This window comes from Sorex fumeus, unplaced genomic scaffold (genome assembly GCF_029834395.1).
Source record: "Sorex fumeus unplaced genomic scaffold, SorFum_2.1 ptg000018l, whole genome shotgun sequence".
Lineage (NCBI taxonomy): Eukaryota > Metazoa > Chordata > Mammalia > Eulipotyphla > Soricidae > Sorex > Sorex fumeus.
Window position 1 is genome coordinate 30,205,943 of NW_026606075.1, and position 26,485 is coordinate 30,232,427.

The 26,485-nt window shown below is 47.3% G+C and overlaps 1 protein-coding gene across 5 annotated transcripts in view; it reads right to left on the bottom strand.

Annotated features, from left to right (window-relative positions):
• Positions 1 to 26,485, bottom strand: part of OCLN (occludin) — a 64,006-nt gene that overhangs the window by 31,795 nt on the left and 5,726 nt on the right. For 4 of the 5 annotated variants that reach the window (XM_056112490.1, XM_056112487.1, XM_056112489.1 and 1 more), the window contains exons 2-4: positions 20,182 to 20,301; positions 15,623 to 16,292; positions 10,432 to 10,593 (exon numbers count right to left, since the gene is read on the bottom strand). In XM_056112490.1, coding sequence (XP_055968465.1) covers positions 10,432 to 10,593; positions 15,623 to 16,292; positions 20,182 to 20,231 — 882 coding nt within the window. In that variant the 5' untranslated portion in view covers positions 20,232 to 20,301. Of the gene's footprint in view, positions 1 to 10,431; positions 10,594 to 15,622; positions 16,293 to 20,181; positions 20,302 to 26,485 lie in introns of those variants that run through there. The other variant, XM_056112491.1, reaches the window with a different exon arrangement.

Here is a 26,485-nt window from a genome sequence, read left to right on the forward strand (position 1 = left end):
TAACAACAGAGAAATGAGTTTGGCATGTTCTCTCAAAACTAAGCCTATTCCTGGCTCAGACAGAAATGTTGACAAGGTACAAATGAAAAGATACGGGAGAAAAAAATCCCCCAAGAACTGGAATGCTAATGTGCAGTTCAGATAGGCACATTACATATACATTATCCCATTTTATTCTGCTTGTTTTACTAAGTACAATTTCCCCCAGTTCTTTTTTTTGGGGGGAGGGAGGTTTGTTTCGGGGCCACACCTGGCAGTGCTCAGGGCTTATACCTCGTTCCACACTCAGGATCTCTCTTGGAAGTGCTCAGGGGACCACAAGAGGTACTGGAGAGCAAACTGGGGCCACATGCAAACCAGCGCCTTAACCCTGTACTATCTCTCCAGTCCCTCATTTCGTACTTTCCCAGAAGATTGTAGGTATCAATAGAAACTGGTTTCAAGTACACATGTTTGATAATGTTATTACTATTTATCATAGGGGTGTGGTCTTCTGAAGCCAGGCCCCAGTTATGAATATTTACTCTCAAGAAATGGAATATATAGCTTCCTGTTTATAGTATGACCTTGCAAAAGAGCAGCCACAGAAGGGAAAAGGAAGCATGAGTCACAAGAAACAAGTCTTCAAGAACCAAAGACGGGGCTGGAGAGAGAGCACAGAGGGTAAGGTGCCTGCCTTGCACATGCCCAAGCTCAGCTTGATCCCTGGCATCCCTTATGGTCACCTGGCAATGCCAGGAGTGATTGCTGAATGCAGAGCCAGGAATAACCCCTGAGTGGAACCGAAAAACTGAAAAGAAAATAAAGGAACCTAACGGGGTGAAACACCTTCTAAGTTAGCTTTGGCCCCTGTGGCCACCGTCACAGCATCCGGAGCCTCAGAGACCAGTCCTGGCCATGCTGAGTGGTCAGTGGGTCTGCACTCTCCAGGGGAGGCCACCAGGTGAGACAAGCACATCTAAAACTCCTGGGGAAATTCATCCTAAACGACTCCTACTGCACTTGGAATTTAAACTTGATTGGATGCCCAAAGACGTGGGAAGTCAGGGGGCCCGTCCCATTCAGTCAGGGAGCACGTGTCCACAAATCCACATTGCAGGCTGTCTTCCCACTCCACGGGGAGGCTGGAAACCATCATATCCCATACGGTGTGACGAGGACCTGGCGCTGGCCCCAGTGGTCAGTATAAGGACATCAACTGACCTGAGAAGAGCTGAGCTCCTTCCCAAGCCAGGCTTAGAGGACACGCCAATACCAGACACTCGTGGAGGAGCAAGAGAGCGAGAGGAGGATGAGGTAAGGCACTTGATTTGCCTACAACTTGCCCTGGTTGGAGCCCAGCCACCACACATGGTCCACCCAAGCACAAAACCAGGAGGATCCTCCAAACAGGAAACAACTCAGGAGCTCTAAGTAGCTGCTCTGGACCCAGATCAGAATGAAATCAAGAGGTGTAAACAAGTCATCATGCATCCCAGAGTGGAGATTTCACCTCTTTCTAGGATTTCCTGAGTTACCACCTCCAGCCATGCAGATAAGCACCCCTGCCCTCCTCTGCTAATTGTTTTTTCTCTGGGGGGAGTGGGGGGATCACAGCCGGCCATGCACAGTGGTTACTCCTGGCTCACGTATTCAGGAATTACTCCTGGTGGTGCTCAGGGGACCGTAGGAGATGCTGGGAATCAAACCCGGGTTGGCCACGTGCAAGGCAAACACCCTGCCCGCTGTGCTATCACTCTAGCCCCCTCTGCTAATTTTAAGTTGTTTCTCTCATCTGTAGTAAGGCTGCCTGTCCTCTGCAAGTGCTAACTCGGGCAAAGACTTGATCTTTTTGGGTGGAACTTCTGTTCTCCTTTCCCCAGCCCTGTAAAGCCAGATACTCTCATAGACCACGTTTATGTGCTCGTCAGCACCTCACACCAATCCTCAGCAGCAGACAAGATAATTCATGTCGTAGATTTCACAGACAAGGAAGCCACAGTTCTGGGTGGTAGCTCTGAATGCAGGAGCGCTGGAAGCAGAATTCAAACCCAGGCCTTGCCGTGAGGCTCCAAACCCGGGTGTTTCGTCTCATACTTCAGCTTGCTGCTACGTAGCTTCTATCTGGCACGCGTAGCAGTGAGCACTAGCCAGCAGGAAGCTTAAGCCGTGCACTCATTCTCCATCCCAGCAAGGTTCTCATTATGAAACAAGGGAGGAAACACAACAAGAAGGCTGTGTATGGCCCAAAGATGACGAAGCCATCAACCAAAAGCTGAAATTAGTCTACTTCTATGCACCTAAAGTCCAACAAAAATACAGAGAAGACGCATGGAGTTGGGAATGGGCAACCCACCCCCATCTCCCTGCACTCCAAGTAGTCTAGCAAAGTCATGCACACGAACTGCCTCTGGCACCATATAGGCCCACTAACAGCCATGATTCAGAGACTCACAAATAAATCTTGAATGACAGCTACAAGCTGCAGAGGTGCCTTCAAGCCCCAAATTCACATCCAGTTAAAAATTTAACTACAGCTGTATCACTATTTTAAATTCCTGGAGCGTGTGGCCACATTCATGACCATACTACACCTCATACTCTACACCACTGATGGACAAAGACTAGTAGGTCACATTTGATGGGGTGTAGAGCAAAAGGCAATCAATCTCAAGGAGAAAACATGCGCACGCACACACACACACACACACACACACACACAAGCACACAAGTTCAACCTTTAACAACATGGTAGTAATCTCTTATACAAGAGTTTAATGGGTGGGAAACAACTTTCCTCTAAGGAAACTTTTTTGGATCATTTTTAGCCAATTATTCATAACAACTTATACAAAATAAATTATTTATGTCCTGCTTTTGGGGTCGAGGTGAAAACATTCAAAATATGGTCGTGGGAAGGTGTAGTGGTGGTGGGATTTGTGTTAGAATATTAAATGTAATAAATTATTGTGAACAACTTCATAAAAAAATAAATAAAAAAAAAGAAAATATAGAGAAGAGTCAGGACGTGATGGCCTGGGAATGTGCACTTCGGGCTGGAGTCCTGAGTGCCGCCCACCACATGACCCCAGAACGGGCAGTAAGTCAGGCTTTCCACCAGCATACGCAAGGTCAACTGCATCACCAATCTCCATTAAAAAAAAGACTTAACAACTTTTGGGTCAGGCAGGCCTCCCACTGGTGCTGGAGCACAGGGCTGTACCAACAGCGTGAGGAAGGCCTGAGGTGCCAGGGACCAAACTCAGGGTCTCAGGCCTGCTGCACCCACCTCCCCCTTCATGATTTGGTAAGTTTCATTTTACTTTTATGGCTTTCTGGGTCACACTCAGCAATGCTCAGGGGCTACTCCTTGCTCTACACTCAGGAATTAATCTTGGAGATGCTCATGGGGTGTGTATGTGGGGAGATTGGTGGGGGAGGGGTGGGAACCATATGGGACGCTGGAGATTGAACTTGGGCTGGCCATAAGCAAGGTAAGTGCCCTACCAGCTGTACTATTTCTCCAGCCCCTTATTCTATATTAACATATTATGTAATAATGGGTGGAGCGATAGCACAGCGGTAGGGCGTTTGCCTTACAAGCGGCCAACATGGCCGACCCGAGTTCGATTCCTCCGCCCCTCTTGGAGAGCCTGGCAAGCTACCGAGAGTATTCGATATGCCGAACACAGTAACAACAAAATCTCCAATGGAGACGTTACTGGGCCCGCTCGAGCAAATCGACGATCAACGGGAGGGCCTTTACCTTGCCTTTATGTAATAACAGTGATTAATATATTAAAAGTATATCAATTAAATATATAATATATTATATATTTTAGATGAATATATTGATCTTAATTACGGAGGAAGCAAGGCAAATGGCCTACTTGCTCTGGCCCCATGATTTGGTAACTTTTAACCAACTTTTCCCTGTCAAAACCTGTTCCTAAGAGAAAGAATCACCAAAAGATGTGGCTTTCACTACAAAGGTAAAAGTTAAGGGATTCAGAAAAACAGGCACTTGCCTTGCATGAGGCTAACCTAGGTTCAATCCCCGGTATGTAATTTGGCCCCACAAAGTCCTGCCAGGAGTGATCCCTGAATGCAGGGATAAGCCCTATGCACTGCTGCATATAGCTCCAAAACCAAACAAATACACAACACAAAGGTGATGTTGAACACGGTAAGATTCTGACTGGCTATTTACTAACAAAATTTAGTTAAATTTGCGCAAAACTTACTTAGATTTTTACTCTGGCTATACTATAAAAGAAATTTCTCACCCTTGAAATCATGAAATTTGCTTATAAGTGGATAAACATGGACAGTATCATGCTAAGTGAAATGAGTCAGAAAGGGGGGGGGACAGACATAGAAGGACTGCACTCATTTGTGGAGTATAGAATAACGTAACATGAGGCTGACACCCAAGGACAGTGATACAAGGGCCAGGGGAATTGTCCCATAGCTAGAAGCCTGCCTCATGAGCAGTAGGGGAGAAGGCAGATGGAATAGAGAAGGGATCACTAAGAAAATGATGGCTGGAGGAATCAGTTGGAATGGGAGATGTGTGCCAAAAGTAGACAATGGAACAAACATGATGACTTCTCAGTGTCTGTACTGCAAACCATAATGCCCAAAAGTGGAGAGTATGGGGAATATTGTCTGCCATGGAGGCAAGGGAGAGGGTGGGGAAGAGGGGGGATACCGGGGAGATTGGTGGTGGGGAATATGCACTGGTGGAGGGGTGGCTGTTTGATCATTGTGTGATTGTAACCCAACCATCAAAGCTTGTAACTTTCTCATGGTGATTCAATAAAATTAAAAAAAGAAAAAGAATTCTTTTCTCACCCTGCAGAGAATACAGGTCTCACTTGTTACGTATCACTATTGGTACAATGTGACAAACAGATCTAACTACAGGGTGGATGATGGCTGGGCACAGAGCATCATTCCCTCCCTCCATGAGCAACACCGCACCCCCATTCTGGCTGCTAGAATTCTCCAGGGGGTGGTGGGAGCCTCTTGGGCACCTTGGGGAAACTGTCCGTTTATTGGCTTAACTAAGGCAGATGTCCAGGAGGGTGCTGAATGTTTTTTTCTGAAAAGGGGCAAATCGGACAAATAAGCTTAGGAACCTCTAACAGAAGCTCAGGCACGGCTCTGACACATTTCTACACAGATAAAAAAAAAACTCTTTAAAATTAAAATTTTATTTAAAATCCTGAATTGGGTCAGGGCTCCATAACACAAAGTTTAGTAAAAATCATTCAACTACACACTTTAGGTGAATTGTATAGTATACAAATTATATCACAAGTCTGCATGAGGGTCAAAATTGAAAATAAAAGTTATGAAGCATGAGGGAGGAATGCTACATCTATCAAGAATAAGAAATTCAGGGCTGCGAGAACAGATGACTAGTTAAAGAAACTTTGGTACATTTACACAATGGAGTACTATGTAACTGTTAGAAAAGACGAAGTCACGAAATTTACATACAAGTGGTACTACATGGAAAGTATCATGTTAAGCGAAATGACTCAGAAAGAAAGGGATAGACATAGAAAGATTGCATTCATCTGGGGAATATAAAGTAACAAAATGGGAAACTAACACCCAAGAATGGCTGAGATTAGTACCAGGAATTTTAGTCCATGACTTGGAGGCCAACCACAGATACTAGGGGAAAAGGGAGCTCAGATAAAGAGGGGAACACCAAATAAAGGTGTTGGGAGGACCCTCCCAGGATGGGAGAAGCATGCTGAGGGTGGACTATATACCAGACATGATTGCCACTCAATGTTTCTTTTGCAAACCACAACACCCAAAAGGAGAGAGAGAACAGAGGGGAATGCCCTGACACAGAGACAGGGTGGGATGGGGAGGATGGGGGGTGGGAGGGATACTGGGTTCCGTGGTGGTGGGAAATGGGCACTGGTGGAGGGATGGGTGTTTGATCATTGTATAATTGAAACCCAAGCACAAAAATGTGTAAGTCTGCAACTGTACCTCATGATGTCTCACTATTAAAAAATTTTATAATTAAAAAAAAAAAAAAGAAATTCAGGGCTGGAGGGGCTGGAGCCATAGTACAGCAGGTAGGACATTTGCCTTGCACACGGCTGACCCAGGTTCAATTCCCAGCATCCCATATGGTCCCCTGAGCACCACCAGGGGTAATTCCTGAGTGCAGAGCCAGGAGTAACACCTGAGCATCACTGGGTGTGACCCAAAAATTTAAAAATTTAAAAAAAAAGAAATTCAGGGCTGGAGTTATAGTACGGTGGGTAGGGCGCTCCTCTTGCATGCAACCAACCCAGGTTTGATCCCTAGGATCCTATATGGTCCCCGAGCTCTGCCAGGAGTGATCTTTGAGCACAAAGCCAGGAGAAAGCTCTGAGCAGTGCCGGGTGTAACCCTTCCCCCACCCCCTCAAAAAAAGAATGAGAAATTTGGGCTCAGAAGGATGGAGGAAAGGCTTTGCAGGTGGGGGGCAGGGCTTCTCAAATACAGTGGGGACCCAGAGCACCAAGTACGTGGGACTCCAGAAAAGAACTGGGTACAGCCCCTGAGCACCATTTGTTTTGTGTGACCCCAAAACAAATCCAAAAAATAAATACACCAAAATGGCAACTCAGTACGGCAATTCTTCATCACTGTATTTTCAAAATTCCTACCAATAAAAGATACATCTCCATATCTGCACATTCCTTCAGTTCAGAAAAGGCACTAACATGTTCCGGGCATAAGATAAATAAAAATCTGTAAATTTAATGACAAAAGAATCTTAAACTGTTTAAAAGACATTGTACAAACTTGAGTGTGGGCTACGAACGGCGGGTTAGCTCCCACCAGTGTGCAAACAAGGCCTGTTTAGTTTACGAAGAACAAGACATCCAGAAAGGAAAGGAGACCCAAAACACAACTCTGAAAACCTTCGGGAGAGAGACAAAGCAACATACTGGAGATTCAAACACAGGAAATTAGAAAGCTATATGTTTGCTCTCTCGTAGTGAGAGCAGAAATCAGTTTAAAACTCAGAAGGCTCAACTTCTGAGGTGCCTCTGCTCTGAAGATTCTGATCCTCAGGATCAGAAGGGTAGTATGGGTTCAGACGCTTGCCTTGTCGGTGGCTACCCATAGTCGGATCTCTAGCACCACATACGGATGCCCAAGTACTTCCAGTAGTGATCCCAGAGCACAGAGTGAGATGCCAACTCTGAGCACTGTTAGGTGCTCAGAAATTAAAATCCAAGAAAGGCAGTAATATTTCTTAGGACAATGAATCTGCCTATCCTACACCTTCCCTAATTAAAAGGGAAGGTGCAAACCAATACTCAGCTGCTGACTGTTCCTTTAACAAGGCCTTCCCTTCCCCCCAGACAACCTCTTCTTTGTTATCAGTATCTTGTCTTCACTTCCTAAGATTAACGGAACTCACGTTAATATGAACCCCAATTCAGGACAAATAATTCTAGATTCTTTATCATTATTTTAATTTTTTGGGTCATACCCAGCAATGCTCAGGGGTCCCTCCTGGCTTTGCATTCAGGAATTACTCCTGGCGGTGCTTGGGGGACCATATGGGATGCTGGGGATCGAACCCGGGTCGGCCGCGTTCGAGGCAAAAGCCCTACCCGCTATGCTATCGCTCCGGCCCCATTATTTTAATATTTTGGAGGAGAGCAGTTTGGGCCACTCTTAGGGGCTGTATTTTCAGCTCAGTTCTCGGGAGACTGGGCAGCACTGGGGGTCATGCCCGCAATCTATTGAGAGCACTCTCCAGCATCAAGGCATGATGGGATGAGTCGTATCGGCCCAAAGGAAGAAGAGGCACTAACCCACTCCACTGTGACATAGAGGACAGCAGCAGGCATTGCTACCTCCTGGGAGTGACACTGTAAGAGCAAATCAGATGAGTTCCCAAGAGCAGAAAAACAGGGCTGGGTGATAACTCAGAGCACTAGGGCACAGGCTTTGCATGGGGGAGTGCTGGCTTTGATCTCTGGTGTCACACACGAACCCCTGAGCACTGCCTGAGCACCACTGAGCATGGCCCAACCCCTTGCCTTCCCCCCCCCCCCAAAGCAAAAAGCAAGTTAAGAGTTTTCTACTAGCTATTTCATTAGAGGAAAGAGAACGTGGTATTGAGACCAGCATAGTGAATTTAGGCAGGTGCAGGGGAAATTGAAGGGGAAGCAAAATATTTGTGGCTCCAAATTACTTCCAGACAACTGTTTCAAACACTTTTCCTGACGCATTTTAGTTGTAGAGCTAAAGAGGAAAAGAAACAGGAGTCTGCAAGTGATCGAGTAACTCATGACTCCAAGTTTCTCACATCCAAATGTTGGTTACTGCATCAAGACTGTGAGGGGCATGAAACACCACCTACGGGCAGCTCAGACCCCAGAGAAGATGATGAATGAGCTCCAATCGATGCCAGATCAAGACTGAAGACAGCCCATTTCTATCTTCACCAACTACCCCAGAAGGTGCTGCGGCTCTCTTGCTGAGTTATCAACAAGCATCTCGAACGATTAAGTCTTCATAACAGTAACATCAGACAAGAGGCCAAAGTTCACTGTGATTCTCATGCCTCCACACAGGTCGTTCCTGAGTCATTTTTTTAAAAGGCCTCGAAACCTTAAATAAACAAATCCGCAGCCAATGAAAACTGACACACCCAGAAACTCTCTCGAAATACTGACTTCACAGCTCACATGGGACAGTCCTATTCCATCCTCCACAGGTGGCCTCGCCTGGAGCTAAAGGTCAACAAAGAAACTCCCTGTGACACCCACATACTTTATAAGGGGGTAGGGGGTGGGGCAGGTAGTGGGAGGCAGGCTTGGAGAAGAAGGCTGACACAGGAACCACATTCTGTGTGTGTGTGTGAGAGAGAAAGAGAGAGAGAGAGAGAGAGAGAGACTGAGACCTTCTCTATCTCAGACTACTTCCTACTTTGCTTCTTAATTAGAGGAAAACGTCTTCTCCATTTCTAGACCATTTCTTCAAAAACCAGATGCATGCACACTGGAGAGGCAGCACAACAAGCTGAGTGCATGTCTTGCATGCAGGAGGCCCAGGCTGGCTCCCTCTGTGCTATCTCCCCAGTGTCCAAGCATCTCGAAGGACTGAGCAGTGCTAAGTAGTTATTCCTGGAGAGAGAGACTTTCTGGGCTTTCAGTAATCATGTCATAAAGGAAACCACTTACCAACTGTATTAACATTACATGTGAAAAAGGAAATGGCTCTAATCTCTTCTGCCTCACTCATCTGGAGGGAGCCTGAGGGAGCTTAGTGATGGATCAAACCTGTCTCACGTATGAGGTGTTGGACTGGATCTCTGGAGACCGGCAGCCACCAACAACCCCACAGCCCCCTCCCCCATAACATACACACAGACACAGACATGGTGTTTCTTAAGTAAATGTGAGTGCAGAATCAATCCAGCGCCATGTGGCTTTTCCAGGCTATTATCCATGCAGAAAGCGGAAACACCCACCTCCCACCATCATTCTAAAAACATCTGCTAATCTGGACCCGATCTTGACAATCACTTCCCAGGCAGTCTCAGTTTTCCTCCCTAAGAAGCTAAAAAACAAATGCACGGTGGGGAAGGTTCTTCGTTCCAGTGAAATTCTTTCTACACATTTTCTTTTCAGTGCCTTGATTCACTTTCTTGAAAAAAAATCTTTATTTTTTTGTGTAGAGGGCAGAGTTATAAGTCCCTGTTGGTGAGATGCTGGGATGGGGAACTGAGCTGGGCACTCCGCACGCACTCCAGGCTAAGAACCTTCTCCCTCATCCTGGAGATCTGATTTGACCCTGCAGTAGGACCATTTACAAGTCTCCCAGCTTCTTTTTTAAAGATTTTTTTCTTGGAGTGGCCCATAACCAGCAGTACTCAGGACTTACTCTTGGCTCAGAACTCAGGGATCACACCTGGCGTGCCTTGGGGGACCATATGTGATTCAGAAGAGCAAGCCAGGGTCAGCCGCATGCCAAGCAAGTGCCCTACGTGCTATACTCTCTCTCGGGCTCCTTCTTCCAACTTCCTAAAGTTCTGAGTCAGAACTGAGCTCAAGGCTCAAAAAATTAGTAGTTAAGGTGCTTGTCCTGCACACAGCTGACCCAGGTACAACATATATTCCCCGGAACACTGCTGGCACCACATATGGTCCCCCAAAGCACCACCGGGAGTGATCCCTAAGCACAGAGCCCTGAGTACTGCCGGGTGTGGTCCCAAAGCTCCCCCAAAATACAAATAAATGAATCGAAAACACAAAGCTTTACAACAAAAACAAACAACAGTTCTAAGAACAAAACATTCAAAGTCAAGCTTAGAGACAGAATCCTGGGGGGGTGGGGAATGGGGCAGGGGGTGGGGAGGAGGTTGATGAAAGGCAGGGTAGGCAGGGTGTTTGTTGGTTTTTAAACACTTACCCACTCTTCGACATTAGGGGGTTGCTCATCATAAATATGTTCCTTGTCCCACAAAATATTTGACTTGTCATACCGGTCCATCTTTCTTCGAGTTTTCACAGCAAAGAAAATGATCAAAGCAAACGCCACAATAACCATGAACCCGAGCACGATGGCAATGGCCTGAAAGGAGATTTTGACACAACTCAATTTTAATTGCTCACTTTTATCCCCAGTCAACCTTGACAAATGATTCAAACGTTCCTCTGCTACTTTTATCCCAAACCAACCTCGACAAATTATGCAAATATTCCTCTAACTAACATCCTTATGTCAATTAGGTTTGTATCAGTTTTATATAGTTTTATATCGGCAAACTAAATAGCTGTGGTTGAACGAATGTAAAATAGATACAAGAGCCAAAAAGATGGTTCAATGGGCTGAGCACATGCTTTGCCAGTGTGTGTGTGTGGGGGGGGGGAGAAAGGGGGGTGCCCAGATTCAATCCCCCGTACCATATGACTCCCTGAGTGCCACTGGAAGAGACCCCTGGGCCCTACCACTGCAGCCCCAAAACCAAAATCAAACCTCTAAACTCACAGCCATGCTTAGAAGCCCGCTCATTATGTGCATAGGTAAATCTTATTACCCTGAAAGTCTACTTCAGTTCAGAGAGAACTGCCTTGCCATAAACTGCTTACACATGCCGTCAACCACCCAGCTATAAACTACAGGAAATGGACTGAGTCATGTTTTATGACAGGTTTCTCTGTTTCAAGAGTCTTGTACACTTACTCCAACGAGTGTGTTAAGTGGCATGATGGCTCAGCGGCACCTGGAGTATCGGGTAAGAGCACTCGGCCTGAATGTCTGCGCCCCTTGGACCCACTCTCTCAAAGAACACAGGTTTGGGCTGGGCTCCTCAGGAGTAGAGCACTTACCTTGCACATGGGAGGCCCTGAATTTGATACCCAGAACCACCAAAAAATAAGAAAAAGATGCTTTGGGTCATTGCATGACTGAGAGGGATGAGGGTGTACTTAGAACTACTCTCAGCCTATGCATTACCAAGTATCAGAAGGTCAACAGCTTTCTAAGACCTTCATTGGCAGGGAAATCATTTCTTTCTAAAATAATTACATTAGGGGCCAGAAAGACAGTATAGAAGTAAGGCGCCTGTCTTGTTACCCCTAGTTCAATCCCCTGTACTACATATGGTTCCCTGAGCGAGAGACCCCGGTATGGCCCCTGAGCACTGCTAGTTGTGGTCCAATTTCCAACCCCCAATCAGTAACAGGTGTGGGACTGTGGGTTGCCTCAAAGGGTTGGAGCCACCCAAAAGGGGAGAGAGAACAAAAGGGAATGCCCTGCCACAGAGGCAGGGGGGGATGGGGGTGGGAGGGATACTGGGATCAGTGGTGGTGGGAAATGGGCACTGGTGGAGGGATGGGTGTTTGATCATTGTATAATTGAAACCCAAGCACGAAAATGTGTACGTCTACAAGTGTACCTCATGGTGTTTCACTAAAAATTAAAAAAAAAGAAAAGGGTTGGAGCACATACTCTGCATGAGGGAACCTCATACTTGATCATGCATGGAGGACTGCTGGGAATGACTAGAGAGCATTTTGCCAAGCGTAATCCCTGAGCAACGCCAGGTTCTCCCTGCCACTCCCCAAAAGAAAACCCAAAGATACAATTAATTTAGCATGTAGTTCATCCCTGTAAAGTACATTTCAGAGGATTTTAATATATGCACAGTGCTTCCAACCTTTAGTCTTAGAACATTTTCTCTGACCCCCAGACAAAGAACCTCATACCCATTAGCAGTTTCTTCTCTATCCCTAACTGTCCTCAGACCCTGGCAACTGCTGATTTTGCTCTAAAGATTCAATCATGGGTATTTCACATAAACAAAACTCCCCACACAATATGAGGTCTTCTATGATTCGTTTATTTTACCTATCTGTTTCATTTTCTTTCTATTCTTATTTATGTATTTATTTTTGGTATTTAGGCCACACCCAGCGATGTTCAGGACCTACTACTGACTGTGCGCTCAGGAATTACTCCACGTGGTGCTCAGAAGACCATATGGGATGCCAGGAATCAAACCCCTATCAGGCATGTGCAAGGCAAACGCCCTACCTGCTGCACTATCACTCCAGCCAATCTTTTTTTTTTTTTTTGAGCCATACCTGGCAGTTCTCGGGAACTAGCCCTGACTCAGTGCTTGCAGTTTGCCGCCAGTGTTGCTCGAGGACTATGTGATGCTGAGGGTTGAGCCCGTGCCCTCCACAAAGCAGGCCCTTCGCCCTCTGAGACATCTCTGACCCGCACTGTTTTTAAGATTCACACATGAACAGCAAGGGCATGTAGGAGCTGCAGCCTCTATTTCTGGCCCCAGGTGTTCCCTTAGGGCTGGAGCCATAGCACAGCGGTAAGGCATTTGCCTTGCGCACAGCCTGCCCGGCCGAGCCGGGTTCGATTCCTCCGCCCCTCTTGGAGAGCCTGGCAGCTACCAAGAGTATTCAATATGCCAAACACAGTAACAAGAAGTCTCACAATGGAGACGTTACTGGGCCCGCTCGAGCAAATCGATGAACAACGGGAGGGCAGTTTGTTGTGTTCCCTTAAACAGCACCAGACAGGAGTGACCAGAAAAAGGGAAAAAAGACCCATTGTTGTTGCTGCTATAAGTAGGCATGTGATCCTTTTGAACAAATACTGGGCTTGGAATGAGGAAGGGGTCTGACCCTCTGCATGGAGCTATCGACTGGCTTCTGAAGACATCCAGATCTATCATAGAGAATGTCTCAAGGCTTCAAAACAGCTCAGAGGTCGCAAGCGATGTTAGGAAAAATGAGGTCATGAAATTTGCCTCTAAATGGATAGACTTGGAGAGTATCATACAAGAGAAATGAGTCAGAAGGAGAGGGACAGATAGAGAATGACTGCATTTATTTGTGGGATATTATTAAAAGTAAACAGTATGATACGAATATTCCAAGTTCAGGGAAAATGGCCAGGAGGACTGGTCAATGGTGGGTCAATGGTGGGAGATGGAGGGTAGTTAAGATAGAGGAGGGTCCATTATGACAGAACTCGTTGGAAATGGTCACTCTGGACAGGAACTGAGTGTTGAAAGCAGGGAAAGGGACAGACATGATTAACCTTTCAGCAACTGTACCACAAACCACAATGCCTAAAATGAGAGAGAGAAAGAAAAAGAGAGAAAAGAGAGGTTCCTGCCATCGAGGCAGGCTGGGGTGGGGGGTGGCTTGAAGGGGTGGGAGGGAAACTGGGGACACTGGTGCTGGGAAATTGCACTGGTGAATGGATGAATGTTGGAACACTGTATGACTGAAATGCAATCATGAACAATTCTGTAATGCACTATCTCACAGCGATTCAATAAAAGAAATTAAAAAAAAAAAGGATGGGAGTGAATAATCTTCCTGGGTGAGGATCAGGTTTGAGAACCCTGCACTGCCTGTGTGGTCCCTCAAGCACTGAGCCAGGAAGCACTGCTCGGTATGACTCCTTCTCCCTCCAAAGAAAGAACTGTCTCACCATTAAATTGCCTTGTCCAAAAAATGAACTGACCATGAATGAGAGTTTATTTCTAGACTCTCAGAGTTCCTTGGTTTGGATCTCCATCCTTAGGCACCCCTGCGCTATCTCGACTACTGTGGCTTTGTAGACAGTTCGAAGCAGGTAGGTGGGAGTCCTCCAAGCTTTTGGGGTTTTTTTAGTTTTTGGTTTTGGGCCACACCTGCCGATACTCAGGGGTTACTCCTGGCTTTGCACTCAGGATCCCTGGAGGGATCAGGGACCTGATGGGATGCCAGGTAGGCTGAGCAGGGCACATTCTGTACTATTTAACGCTCTGGCCCCACTTGCTAAGATTATTTTGATTAGGTTCTGTGTCCCTTACATTTTCATATGCTTTTTGGTTGTTTCTGTGTTACATCCGGAGGTACACAGGACTGACTCCTAGACCTGTGCCCATGGATCACTCCTGGCAGGACTCAGCTCGCTGGGGTCAGCCACGTGCAAGACAAGTGCCTACCTGCTGTACTATCACTCCAGTTCCTCAGATACATTTCAGATTCAACTTGTCAATTTCTGCACACACAAGAAAACCCAGCTAAGTCTTTGTTTGTTTGTTTGTTTAAGAAATGCATTAAGGGGCTGGAGCAATAGCACAGCAGGTAGGGCATTTGCCTTGCACAGGGCCGACCCGAGTTCGATTCTCAGCATCCCATATGGTCCCCTGAGCACCGCCAGGGGTAATTCCTGAGTGCAGAGCCAGAGCCAGGAGTAACTCCTGTGCATTGCTGGGTGTGACCCAAAAAGCAAAAAAAAAAAAAAAAAAAAAAAAAAAAGAAAGAAAGAAAGAAATGCATTAAATCTGGGGGCAAGAGCAATAGTATAACAGGGAAGGTGCTTGACTTGGACATGGGCAGACCCATGTGCAATCCCTGGCACCCCATATGGTCCCCTGAGGTGTGCCAGGAATGATTCCTGAGCTTGGAGCCAGAAGTAGACCCTGCACACCACTGGGTGTGGCCCCAAAACCAAATTGCATTAAATATGTGGACCAATTTCACTGATGTAATTTTTATAGTATGATCCATCAACATAGAAAATCATTTCTTAAAAAAAAAAATCATTTCTTTTACATAATTCTCCAATTTCTCCGCACTCAGGAATTAGTCCTGACAGTTTGGGGGAACACATGGAATGTCAGGGCTCAAATTTGGATTGGCTGTGCGCAAAGCAAGAGCCTTACCCACAGGGCTATCTCTTTGGCACTCAATTAATTATATCTTGATAATGACAACCAATCCTTTTCTGGGGGGTGGTCACACATCCAGCAGTATTTGGGAGGTTGTTCCCAAAGGTGCTTGGGGTACCATGCAATTTCAGAGAGCAAACCCAGGCCTCCTGCAATAAGGCATGAGCTCCCACCACTGTGCTACCTCTCTGGCCCCCAGATGGTGATCTAACACACCAACGCCAACACCCCAATTTGTATTAATTAAAAGCACAGTCAAGTGTGAGCCATTTGTGGTATACCACACCAGTATCAATAGGCCAAATAGAAGTGAACCACATTAACAAAGTGCTTTGATTAAACATCCCCAAATTGAGACTATCAGGACCCAGAAGGGAGGAGGGGGGAAGAACAAAGCAAAACTCTCCGTACCTCCTGGGCATCCACCACACAGTAGTGATACAGGTACTGATCCACGTAGAGGCCAGTGCCCGTTGACGCGTAAAACTGCTGGCAGAGGGCATAGATGGGTGAGGTGTACATAGAGCTCGAAGCCTGAGCCGTGGGGTTGACGCCCATGATATAGACAATAGTGGCAATGAACACCATGATGCCCAGGATGGCGCTCACTATTATCACCATCAAGTAGTATTTTCTGGTCCTGGACATATCAGATCTGATAACGCTGGTGACAAATATCACCAGGGCAGCCATGAAGCAAAAGGCAGCCATGGCCAGCAGGAAGCCCTTGGCCGCCCTGGGATCCGTGTAGGCGCCGTAGCCGTAGCCGTAGCCGTAGCCGAAGCCACTTCCATAGCTGCCAAAGCCGCTCCCGTACGGGTAGCCGAGCCCTCCACCCAGCAAGCCGGCTCCGTAGCCTCGGTCCCAGGCCAGCGTGGAGGCCACACAGGCAAAGATGGCAATGCACATGACGATGATGAGCATACACAGGATGCGGATGACGCCGGGGGGAGAAGTCCACTTGTAAAAATGCAAGATTTCATCTTCGGGGTAGAACGAATATGCTGGCTGAGAGAGCATGGGTCGAACGTGCATCTCCCCACCATAGATGTCATTGCTGGGTGCATAGTGATTGGGTTTGCTGGAACACACAGAAAATGGACATCAACTTAGCACATTCCGGCAAGCTGAAAGCAAGTACGAAATTAGCCATGGAAACATTCCAAGCAGCGTCCTTCAACCGTGTTATAGCTGCAGACCAGGGGAAACAGAACAATTTCACAGACCTGCAGCTTTGGGAACTGCACTGTGTCCCACTCAGCCTGCATGATACCGTGCACTGGCTGGCTACACAACTGGGGAGAAATTCTAAGTGAATCGTTAGGAATCGTCTGTGGACTGGGCACTGGCACAGGGACCCCAGGCTAAAGAACAGGGGTTTGAACCATTGGCAAATAAACCTATTAGTATTTTCCCACTGTTATGGGAGAGATTTATGAGCTACTGAAATTCAAAGGTCAAAATCTGAACCCCGGGCTGGAGCGGTAGCACAGCAGGTATGGCATTTGCCTTGCATGTGGCCAACCCAGGTTCAATTCCCAGCATCCCATATGGTCCCCTGAGCACCACCAGGAGTAATTCCTGAGTGCATGGGCCAGGAGTAACCCCTGTGCATTGCCAGGTATGACCCAAAAAGAAAAAAAAAATCAGAACCCCTTCCCAGGGGTATTAGGAGCTGGGCCTGTGGGAAGCCACAAGGGCAGAGCTCTTGAGAACGAAGCCTGGCTCTGGTGAGAGGATCCGAAGGCTCTCCCACTCTTTCCGCTGTGTATTAGACCTATGGTCCAGAAAAGGGCTCTCTCCCCCTGGAGCCCAACCACAGGCCAGCAGCCCTGTGAGGGATTCACGAATGCAGCAACGGGAGAGGGGAAACCACCCAGTCCAGGGGCTTTTGTGAAGGGGCGGTGTAGCAGCCCAACTGGCACCCATGGACAGGGATGGTATCAGGACATCAGATTCACGGGGACGGTCTGTGCACACAGGCTGTTGGCCTCGACCCCAAATCCATGAGAAGAGCATCCAGACAAGGCTGCTACAGCTGCTGCCATCAGAGACTGGACTCCAGAGAACGGCTACTCTGCAATGGCGACCCTCCTGTGGTGCTGCGGATGAGAGGCACCTAAGGCCTGTGAACAACCCCCAGCGCTTCACACCACATGGATCCTCAGTCCTGGGACTGGGACCCACACACCTGAAAACAAAGGAGTGGAAGATACTGCAGACAGAACACCTGTCTGGACCCTCATAGAGCACGCTGGCTCCGCCCTACCCCCACAAAGCATACTCAGGGTCAGGGAGATGGGTCAAAGGGCCAGAACCAAGTGGCACCCTGGCTGGATCCCCAGCCCTGCATACTCCCCTATATCCTGCCAGGAGTAGACCCCGAGCACAGCTGGGTGTGCACCAACACCCACGGCCCCACACACCACCAGAGAAAGGAACAAGAAAGTACACTCATTCGTTTCTTCATCAAACAGCCACTGATGGGGCCCCCAGGATGGTGCACTGGGCACTGGGGGACACTGTAAACAGGACAGTCTCACCAGGGGAGAAAGTAACACATTAACAGTCGCTAATGATGTCCTCTGCATTACCAAGTCAATCAAATACACCAGGAGAGCTCAGCAGGGGGCTTACTGGCTCCCAAGCCTCCCGTCTACACACACACCTTACAGAGCCACTGATTCCAGACCTGCTGATTTTAGCAGGCAGGCACACACATGGGTATTTGTATTTGGACCTGTCCAGAAGGACAGGTCCTGCAGAGGCAGAAGTCAATACCTACAATGATCCCTTTTTGTTGCTGCTATCATTGCCACAGACCACATTCCTACAACTAAGCACTACTAACCAGAGAAATACAAACATACTCCTGAGTTTAGGAGTATGACGGAAAAAAGGAAACAGAAAAAAAAAAAAGGAGAGAAATCTGATATGCTGCTTTGAGAGTATTAGACCTAAAACGTCTGCAGCCGAGGCCAGAGACACAGTACAGGGGTTAAGGCATTTGTCTGACATACAGCCTGCCCATTCCCTGGCACTCATGGTGTCCCCCGAGCACTGCCAAAAGGGATACCTGAGCACAGAGATAGGCGTAAGCCCTGAGCACAACTGGGGACGGCCTTAAAAATCAAAATTTTTCCACCCCTGGACGCTCTGCACGTGGGAAACTGAAATTAATTCTGGCACTGCAAGGTTCCCTAAGCACAGAACCAGCTCCCCAGATAAGCCAATCTAACCAGAAGTAGCTCTCAAGAAATAATCAAGTACAACCCCCACACCGAAATAAACAAAAAAATTCCACAGCTCACTCAACTCATATTGGAGTTTGAAAAAGCTGCGCGTGCTAGGTATAAACTCCCTGGTAGACAAAGTTGCTCCTTTCGTTTGTTTGCTTATTTTTTTGTTTGTTTCTGGGCCACACGAAGGGTGCACAGGGTTTACTCATGGCAAAGTATTTTCTTTGGGGCTGAGGTGATTGCCCAGCAGGTAGGGCATTTGCCTCGCACGTGGCAGACCCAGATTTGATTCCCCGGCATCCCATATGGTTCCCCAAGCACCACTAGGAGTAATTCCTAGGTACGGAGCCAAAAATAACCCCTGAGCATCGGCAGGTGTGACCCAAAAGGCAAAAAAAAAAAGAGTATCTCAAACTTTTTTCACAGATGAACCCTTTTCACCAAAGAAATATCTGGGGTGTTGGGGTGTTGGACACATCTGGTGGTGTTCAGAGCTTACTGCTGTTTTTGTGCTCAGGGGACAGAACCTGAATTGGCCTTGAGCAGGGCAAGTACCTTACCTACTGTACTATGTCTTCATCAGACAGTGAAATCCTTTTTTTGGTTTTTTTTTTGGGGGCTTTTTGGGTCACACCTGGCGATGCACAGGGGTTCCTCCTGGCTCTGCACTCAGGAGTTACTCCTGGCGGTGCTCAGGGGACCATATGGGATGCTGGGAATTGAACCCGGTTCGGCTGCGTGCAAGGCAAACGCCCTATCTGCTGTGCTATCTCTCCAGCACCCCAGACAGTGAAATCTTAATGTGGCTATATGAATAGGAATACAGACCATGTATGTAACTCAGCAGAATAAAGCACTTGCCTTCCAGGTGTGAGGCACTGGGTTCAATGCTCTGCATCACAAAAGAAGAATATGAAAAGTCCCATTTATTGTGCCAGAGATACAGCTCACAGTTCAGAGTACCAGCTTTGCATGCAGGAGCCCTGAGCTCAATCCTGAGCACTGCATGGTCCCCTGAGCACTGCCAGGTATGCCCCAAACCCCAATATACTGACTGCTTAAGATATAAAAGCCAGAGAGTCAATAAGTGAGTGCAACAGGTAAGGCACTCACCTTGCATGTAGTAAACCTTGGTTTGATCCCCAGCACCACAAAGAGTGCCCTGAGTATGGCCAAAAGTGATCCTGGAGCACAGAGCCAGGAGTAAGCCCTAAGCACACCTGGGTGTGACCCAAAAACCAAAACTAAAAATAAAGGCGGAAATTCCTATCAATGATGGCAAGCAGATTTATAATGAAAGAATACACTGCTAATTCTTCCAACGACTAGGATGAGAACTCCCAATTTTACTTCTTATTTAGTGTAACTGCAAGAGTCACTCATTTTTACATTTATATGCTTTGTTCAATTTAAATTTACAAATGCATATTGTAAATATTATTAGTGTTGTTATTAGATTTGGGGGCCAGTGGTAATCAGGAGCAACTCCCAGCTCAGCAGCTGGAGGTCGTTCTGGGCACTGCTGGCGGGAGTCGGGGGAGGCCATGCAGTGCTGGGGATCAAGGCCAGGACACCAGCATGCACACACACGCTCTTGCAGCTCTCACCGGGGCCCTGACAAAAACATATTCTTTTATTTTCAGAAGCAAACAGCAGGGGAAGGTTCCAGCCATACATTTCTCTTACAAGTGGTACTTCACAAACAGAAAAATGATCCAAAGATTTACTTACAACTCGTCAGGTCTGTAAGGAGGCGGACTTTCAAAAGGCCTGGACGACATGGCTGATGTCAATGGTCACTTGGTCTTCAGGATGAGCAATGCACCCCACAGCTCCCCCAGATAAGCCAATCTAAGCAACACAAGTAGGGTAATGGCATTAGTACTGAGCTCGGAGTTTCCTTGCATCACTAAGAAAATGAATGCCAATATCAAGTAACCTCCCACGCTACAGTTATTTTGCTTTCCTGTTCACTGCTGTACCCACATGGTGGATCATGAATTCCCTGAGCATGGGAATCACTCAGCCTTCTAGTCCCCATAGTGCCCAAGACATGCTCATCACTGGCACACAAAGACTGTCCAAGTTTGAAAGTATAACTTGAAATAAGAGTAAAGACTTCACAAAGCTTTTACAAGTAAGGCAAAATTTTAAAAGTATCTGACAGGAGCCAGAGTGACAGTACAGTGGGTAGGGCGTTTGCCTTGCATGTGGCCGACCTGGGTTCGACCCCCGGCGTCCCATATGATCCCCCAAGCACTGCCAGGAGTATTTCCTGAGTGCAGAGCCAAGAGTAACCTCTGAGCATCGCTGGCTGTGACCCAAAAAGCAAAAAACAAAGTATCTGACAAGTATAATTCACTTCAAAGAACAAGAAAGATATGTGAAAATTATTTTTTTAATTTTTTTTAAATTTGGGGGCCATACCGACAGTGCTCAGGGTCTATTTCTGGCTCTGTCCTCAAGAGTGTCCCCTGGTAGTGGTCTGGGACTCATATGTAGAGCTGGAGATTCAAACCAGGATCAGAGAGATGCTAAGTTAAGTACTTTAGCCCCTGAACTACCTCTCCGGCCCCTGTAAAAAAATTTTTTGTGGGGGAAGATTTACCAGGGTAAACCCTGGGCATCATATACTTGAGGTATCCATGAGCTACAGTCCCAGCTTGGAGAAGATTTAGAAATACTGAAGCCATGAAGATGGCTGAGTGGTGACAAGTGAGTTAAGCCCTGGTGCTGCCACAGCAGAGAGGGGACCGGGCAGTGCCACAGTCTATGATTCACACATAAAGGCCCAGACTCAGTGGCTCAGCAATCAGGAAATAGCCAGGGCAAGCATGTGGTCCTGAGCTGAGCCCTGGGGCCGCCCTCTGCCACAGCTATAAGCAAACATGCATGAACCGATCAATGTTGCTTACAGAAGTTCATATAAATAAGAATGAAGGTGAAAGTGCACTTAAGAGCAGTGTGAGCGTACACTGTCCCTCAGCATTAACTAAAGCATAATCTAACTGGTGAGAAAGATGCTTTGGCTATTTCTTGATCAGGAGCGATGCCCGACTCTGTAGTTGGGGGTTACTTCTTACTTGAAGCGATAGCACAGCGGTAGGGCCTTTGCCTTGCATGCGGCCGGCCCGGCTGACCCAGATTTGATTCCTCCGCTCCTCTCGGAGAGCCCGGCAAGCTATCGAGAGTATCGCACCCGCAGGGCAAAGCCTGGCAAGCTACCTGTGAGTGACTTATTCGATATGCCAAACACAGTAACAAGAAGTCTCACAATGGAGACTTTACTGGGTTCGCTCAAGCAAATTGATGAACAATGGGAGGACAGAGCTACAGTGCAGTGTTTTTTTTTTTTGGGGGGGGGGGGGCACACCCAGCAGGGCTCAGAGTTTTCTTCTAGTTCAGTACTCAGAGACCATTCCTGGCAGTGTTCAGGAAACTAAATGTGATTCTGTGGATCAAACCTGGGTCAGCTGTGTGCAGGCAAATTTGCCCGACCCACTCTGCTATTGCTCTGGCACCATGGGATCACTTCTGGCGGTATTTGGGGGACCACATATGTTTCCAGGGAATTGAACCAGGATCACCTATGTGCAAGGCAAGTACTCCAATCCTTGAACTATCTCTGCCCCAAAAACATGCCTTGTGGAACCAGGTAAGTAGCTCAACAAGTTGAGTGTAAGATTTGTATTGGGGGTGGGGTGGGGGGTCAAGGTTCAATCCCTAGCACCACAGGGTCCCCTGAGCACTGCCAGGGGTAACAACCTCAAACACAATTTGGGAGTAGGGCCTTACACCTCTAGATTTGGCTCTCCCCCGAAAGAATTTTTTTTATTGTTGTTATTTTCTTGTTTGGGACATGCCCAGCAATGCTCTGGGGTTATTCCTGGCTCGACACGCAGGAATGATTCCTAGAGACCATATGGGGTGCTGGGGATAGAAACCTGGGTTGGCCACATGTAAGGCATTGCTATACCCACTATAAAATCGCTCTGGCCCCCAAAGACGATATTATTATCCAAAAATTCCATCTATGAGCAGAGGATTTGGGATCAACCATTAGGTCCTCTCTCGAGTACTCAAAACTGAGCACAATTACAAGGGGCAACCAGACATTGTGTGAGAGTCCTCTAAGAGTAAAAGAGAATTATTTTCTCCTAAAATTCCTTGCAGCTCAAATCCCTAAATTTCCAAAAGGCAATTTCATTCACTTTCCTAGGTGACTGCTCCCCTAGTGCTCAGGGATCTTGTGGTACCAGGGATGAAAACTCTCTCGCTGCATGGAAAGTAAGCACTCTCTCTTCTGCCCCATTTCAAACTCTTTCAACTTTGTTTTGGTGCTATAAGAAAGTAACAGTTCTGGGCTGGAGGATAGTACAGCGGGTAGGGCATTTGCCTTGCACACACATGGCAGATGAGGGTTCGATCCCCAGCATCCCGTATGGTCCCCTGAGCACCACCAGGAATAATTCCTGAATGCAAAGCCAGGAGTAACCCCTGTGCATCGCCGGGTATAACCCAAAAAGTCTAAAAAAATAAATAAGGGGCTGGAGTGATAGCACAGCGAGCAGGGCGTTTTTTGCCTTGCACGCAGCCGACCCGGGTTCGATTCCCAGCATCCCATATGGTCCCCCGAGCACCGCCAGGGATACTTCCTGAGTGCAGGGCCAGGAGTAACCTCTGTGCATCGCCAGGTGTGACCCAAAAAGCAAAAAATAAAAAAAATTTTAAAAAAGGAAATAACAGTTCTCAGTAAGAGTCTTCCATTGGGGGCATGGAGATAGAACAGGATACTTACCTGGAACCCAGCTGAACTGGGTTTGACCCCTGGTACCAAATATGACCCTGAGCACCACCAAGAGTGATCCCTGAGTACAAAGCCAGAAGTAAGTCCTAAGCATCCCTAGGTATGACCCAAACTTACTCTTTGTATCAGAAACAAAGAAACAAACAAAACAAAAAAATCTTTCTAATTGAAAATGAGAAAAATTAAGAAAAACAGAGGCTGGGGTTTGCTCAATTTTGTAAAAGTATGAGGCCCTGGGTTCAACCTCCCAAATGAAAACACAAACTGAATTTAAAAACTGGTATATGTGATAACTGGAAAACTATTTCTGATATGAATATCCAATACCAAGCAAGGAACTTGAGTGGGATCTTAACCCTTGGTAGGCAGGGCTCAGGAGCCGAGACACTGAGTAGGTTTTGAGAGTTTGGAATTTATCCAGACTCAGAATAGTGTTGAAGCTTTCTCAAAAACCCCGACAAACTGACATCACCCCTAACGCCCAGTGTAACCCCGCGGTTCAGCCACTATGACCTTGACACATGTCACAAAGCATATGCCCTCTGCCCCCACTGCAGGAGGGAGGTGTGAAGGGAACCTGCATTTCAAAGTCCCTGTACAGAAAGAGAAAAAACACAAATCTAGGGTCTGGGAAGTGGCTCAAAGGGCTGATACATGTGCTTTGTAAATAGGATGCCTGGGTTCCATTCCTGGCACAAATGTTCCCCAAGCACTGCCAGGAGTGACCCCAAGTGAGGAGCCCTAGCACTGCATAGGGTCCCTGGGGATACTGCCAGGAGTCACAACAGAGCACAAAGCCAGGAGTAGCCTCCGAGCACTACCCCCTGCGGCAACAAAACCTAAAACAGGTCAGGCCAAAGTACCTTCACTTCCTTTCCTGAGGTTACCAGACAGGCAGGTGAAGGGAGAGCAGAGACGTTGGAGACTCCTAGGACAGCCCCTCATGCACAGAGCTGAGACAGATTCCCAGGGACTGAGAACAGAATGCAAAAAGCGAGAGGCAGGAGGTGACCAGAGTGGAGACACGGGCATTCTCACCCGGATTTGCAGCCTGCAAAATACAGGAAGGAGCAAGACCCTCCCAGCTGTGAAGAGCAACACTCACCAGGTCCTTTAGCCACTACTTATTTTACTTGATTCATTGTTATTCTTTGATGTTGGGGCCACACCCAGTAGGTCTTAAGAGCACAGGGCTCCAGTACTACTCAGTTCCCCCCACCCCCCACCCAGTACCTGCAAGAATAGCCCCTGAACACTGGTGGGAGGGCCCTCAAGCCCAATCCACCCCTCAAAAGGAAGAAACAAAACTCTGCATCAATGTACAGTTTGTACATCATGTTCCAACCAGGCCCTGCTTTAGGAGCTGCCTAAGATTGTTCTAAGGGTCCAAAATAGCTGTGTCTGAAGACAAATGTTTATAATAACAGGAAATGTTTGGTCAGGGGAACTCTAGAAGAACTACCAGGGCAGCCTTCAAATATCTGAACTGTCCGCGTTGTCCTAGTCAGGGTTCGACAAAAACAGCCACCACCCAGGGCCAGATTTCAGCTCAGTGTTAGGAAGACTCTCCCTCACCCCAATCCATGCACTATCCAAAAATAACAAAAAAGAATTTTATCTCAACCCGTTTATGCAAGGCGTAAGCTGTTTGATATTTTGGGGGGACCAGAGGATTTGTAAGGCCTCTTTAAAAGGAGTCGCTGACTGTGCTTTAAGGTCACAGCCAAAGCAGAAAGAGAATCAAGGACCGATGGTTTCCCGATGTCACACTTGGCATTAACATGCGGTCTATAGGGGGTATAAGAAGGAGGAAAATAAGTGGAAAGGCCACAGGATTTGGTCAAATGTTTTTATCTATCGATCGCTCCGGCCCAATAAATTACCTTGATGTTTTTATCACAGTCAAGTGATAGGAACCTTGAGGCTGGAGCGATAGCATAGCAGATAGAGCACTTGCCTTGCACACGGCCCACTGGGTTCAATTCCCAGCATCCCACACGGTCCCCCGAAGCATTTCCTGAGTACAAAGCCAGGAGTAACCCCTGAGCATCGCCGAGTGTGACCCAAAAAGGAAAAAAAAATAGTGATAGGGACCTAAGCCCAACAGGTGAGCAGGCACTAGGAGCACGGGCTGGGGAGAGAGCACTGGACAGGCTCAAGTGCAGGCTCTGCATGGGAGGCCCAGGTCAATCCCTGACCCAACCGCCATGCCAGGCAGAGGCAGAGCTCCTGAGCACAGCTGGGTGTGCTCCTACCATACACACACAAAACTTTCTAAAGTTCTGCATGATCAAACAATTCCATTTTGATCATAGGCACAATATAGTAAGGAAAAACATGGTTTTTGTTTTGTTTTGGGACCACATCCAGCATTGCTCAGGAGTCACTCTCAGCTCTACACTAAGGAATCACTCCAGGAGGGGGACTATATGGAACATCAGGGATTGAACCCAGGTTGGCTACGTACAAAGCAAGCACCCTACGTCTGTGCTATCACTCTGACCCACAATATAACAAATTACCTGCACTTCCCTGTAGCACTGTCATCCTATTGTTCATCAATTTGCACGAGAAGGCACCAGTAATGTCTCCACTGTGAGACCTGTTGTTACTGTTTTTGGCACACCAAATACACCATGGGGAGCTTGCCAGGCTTTGCTGTGCTTGCGGGTGGGATATTCTCAATAGCTTCCCGGGCTCTCCGAGAGAGACAGAAGAATCGAACCCGGGTCAGCAGTGTGCAAGGCAAATGCCCTACCCGCTGTGCTATCACTCCAGCTCAATAAATTACCCATGATGTTTTATTTATTTAATTTGAGGGGTTTTTTGGGGGTCACACCTGGTGATGCTCAGGGGTGACTCCTGGCTCTGTACTCAGGACTTACTCCTGGCTGTCCTCACGGGAACGTACAGGATGCCGGGGACAGAACCCGACTCAGCCGTGTGCAAGGCAAACTACCTTACCCACTGTACTATAATTCCAGCCCTCCTTAGCTGTTTAATTGGGAAGATTTTGAAAACAGACTGAGTCAGAAACTACATTTTCTGGGGCAGAGGGGATTTGGGCACATCCAGCTGTACTCCGGGCTTATTCCTGGCTTTGCGCTCAGAAATCACTCCTGGCAAGGTTCACAGAACCATCTGGGGTGCTGAGGAATGAACCCGGGTCAGCCACAAGTAACGCATTGCTGTACTCTCTCTCCAGCACCCAGAAACTGCATTTTTAAT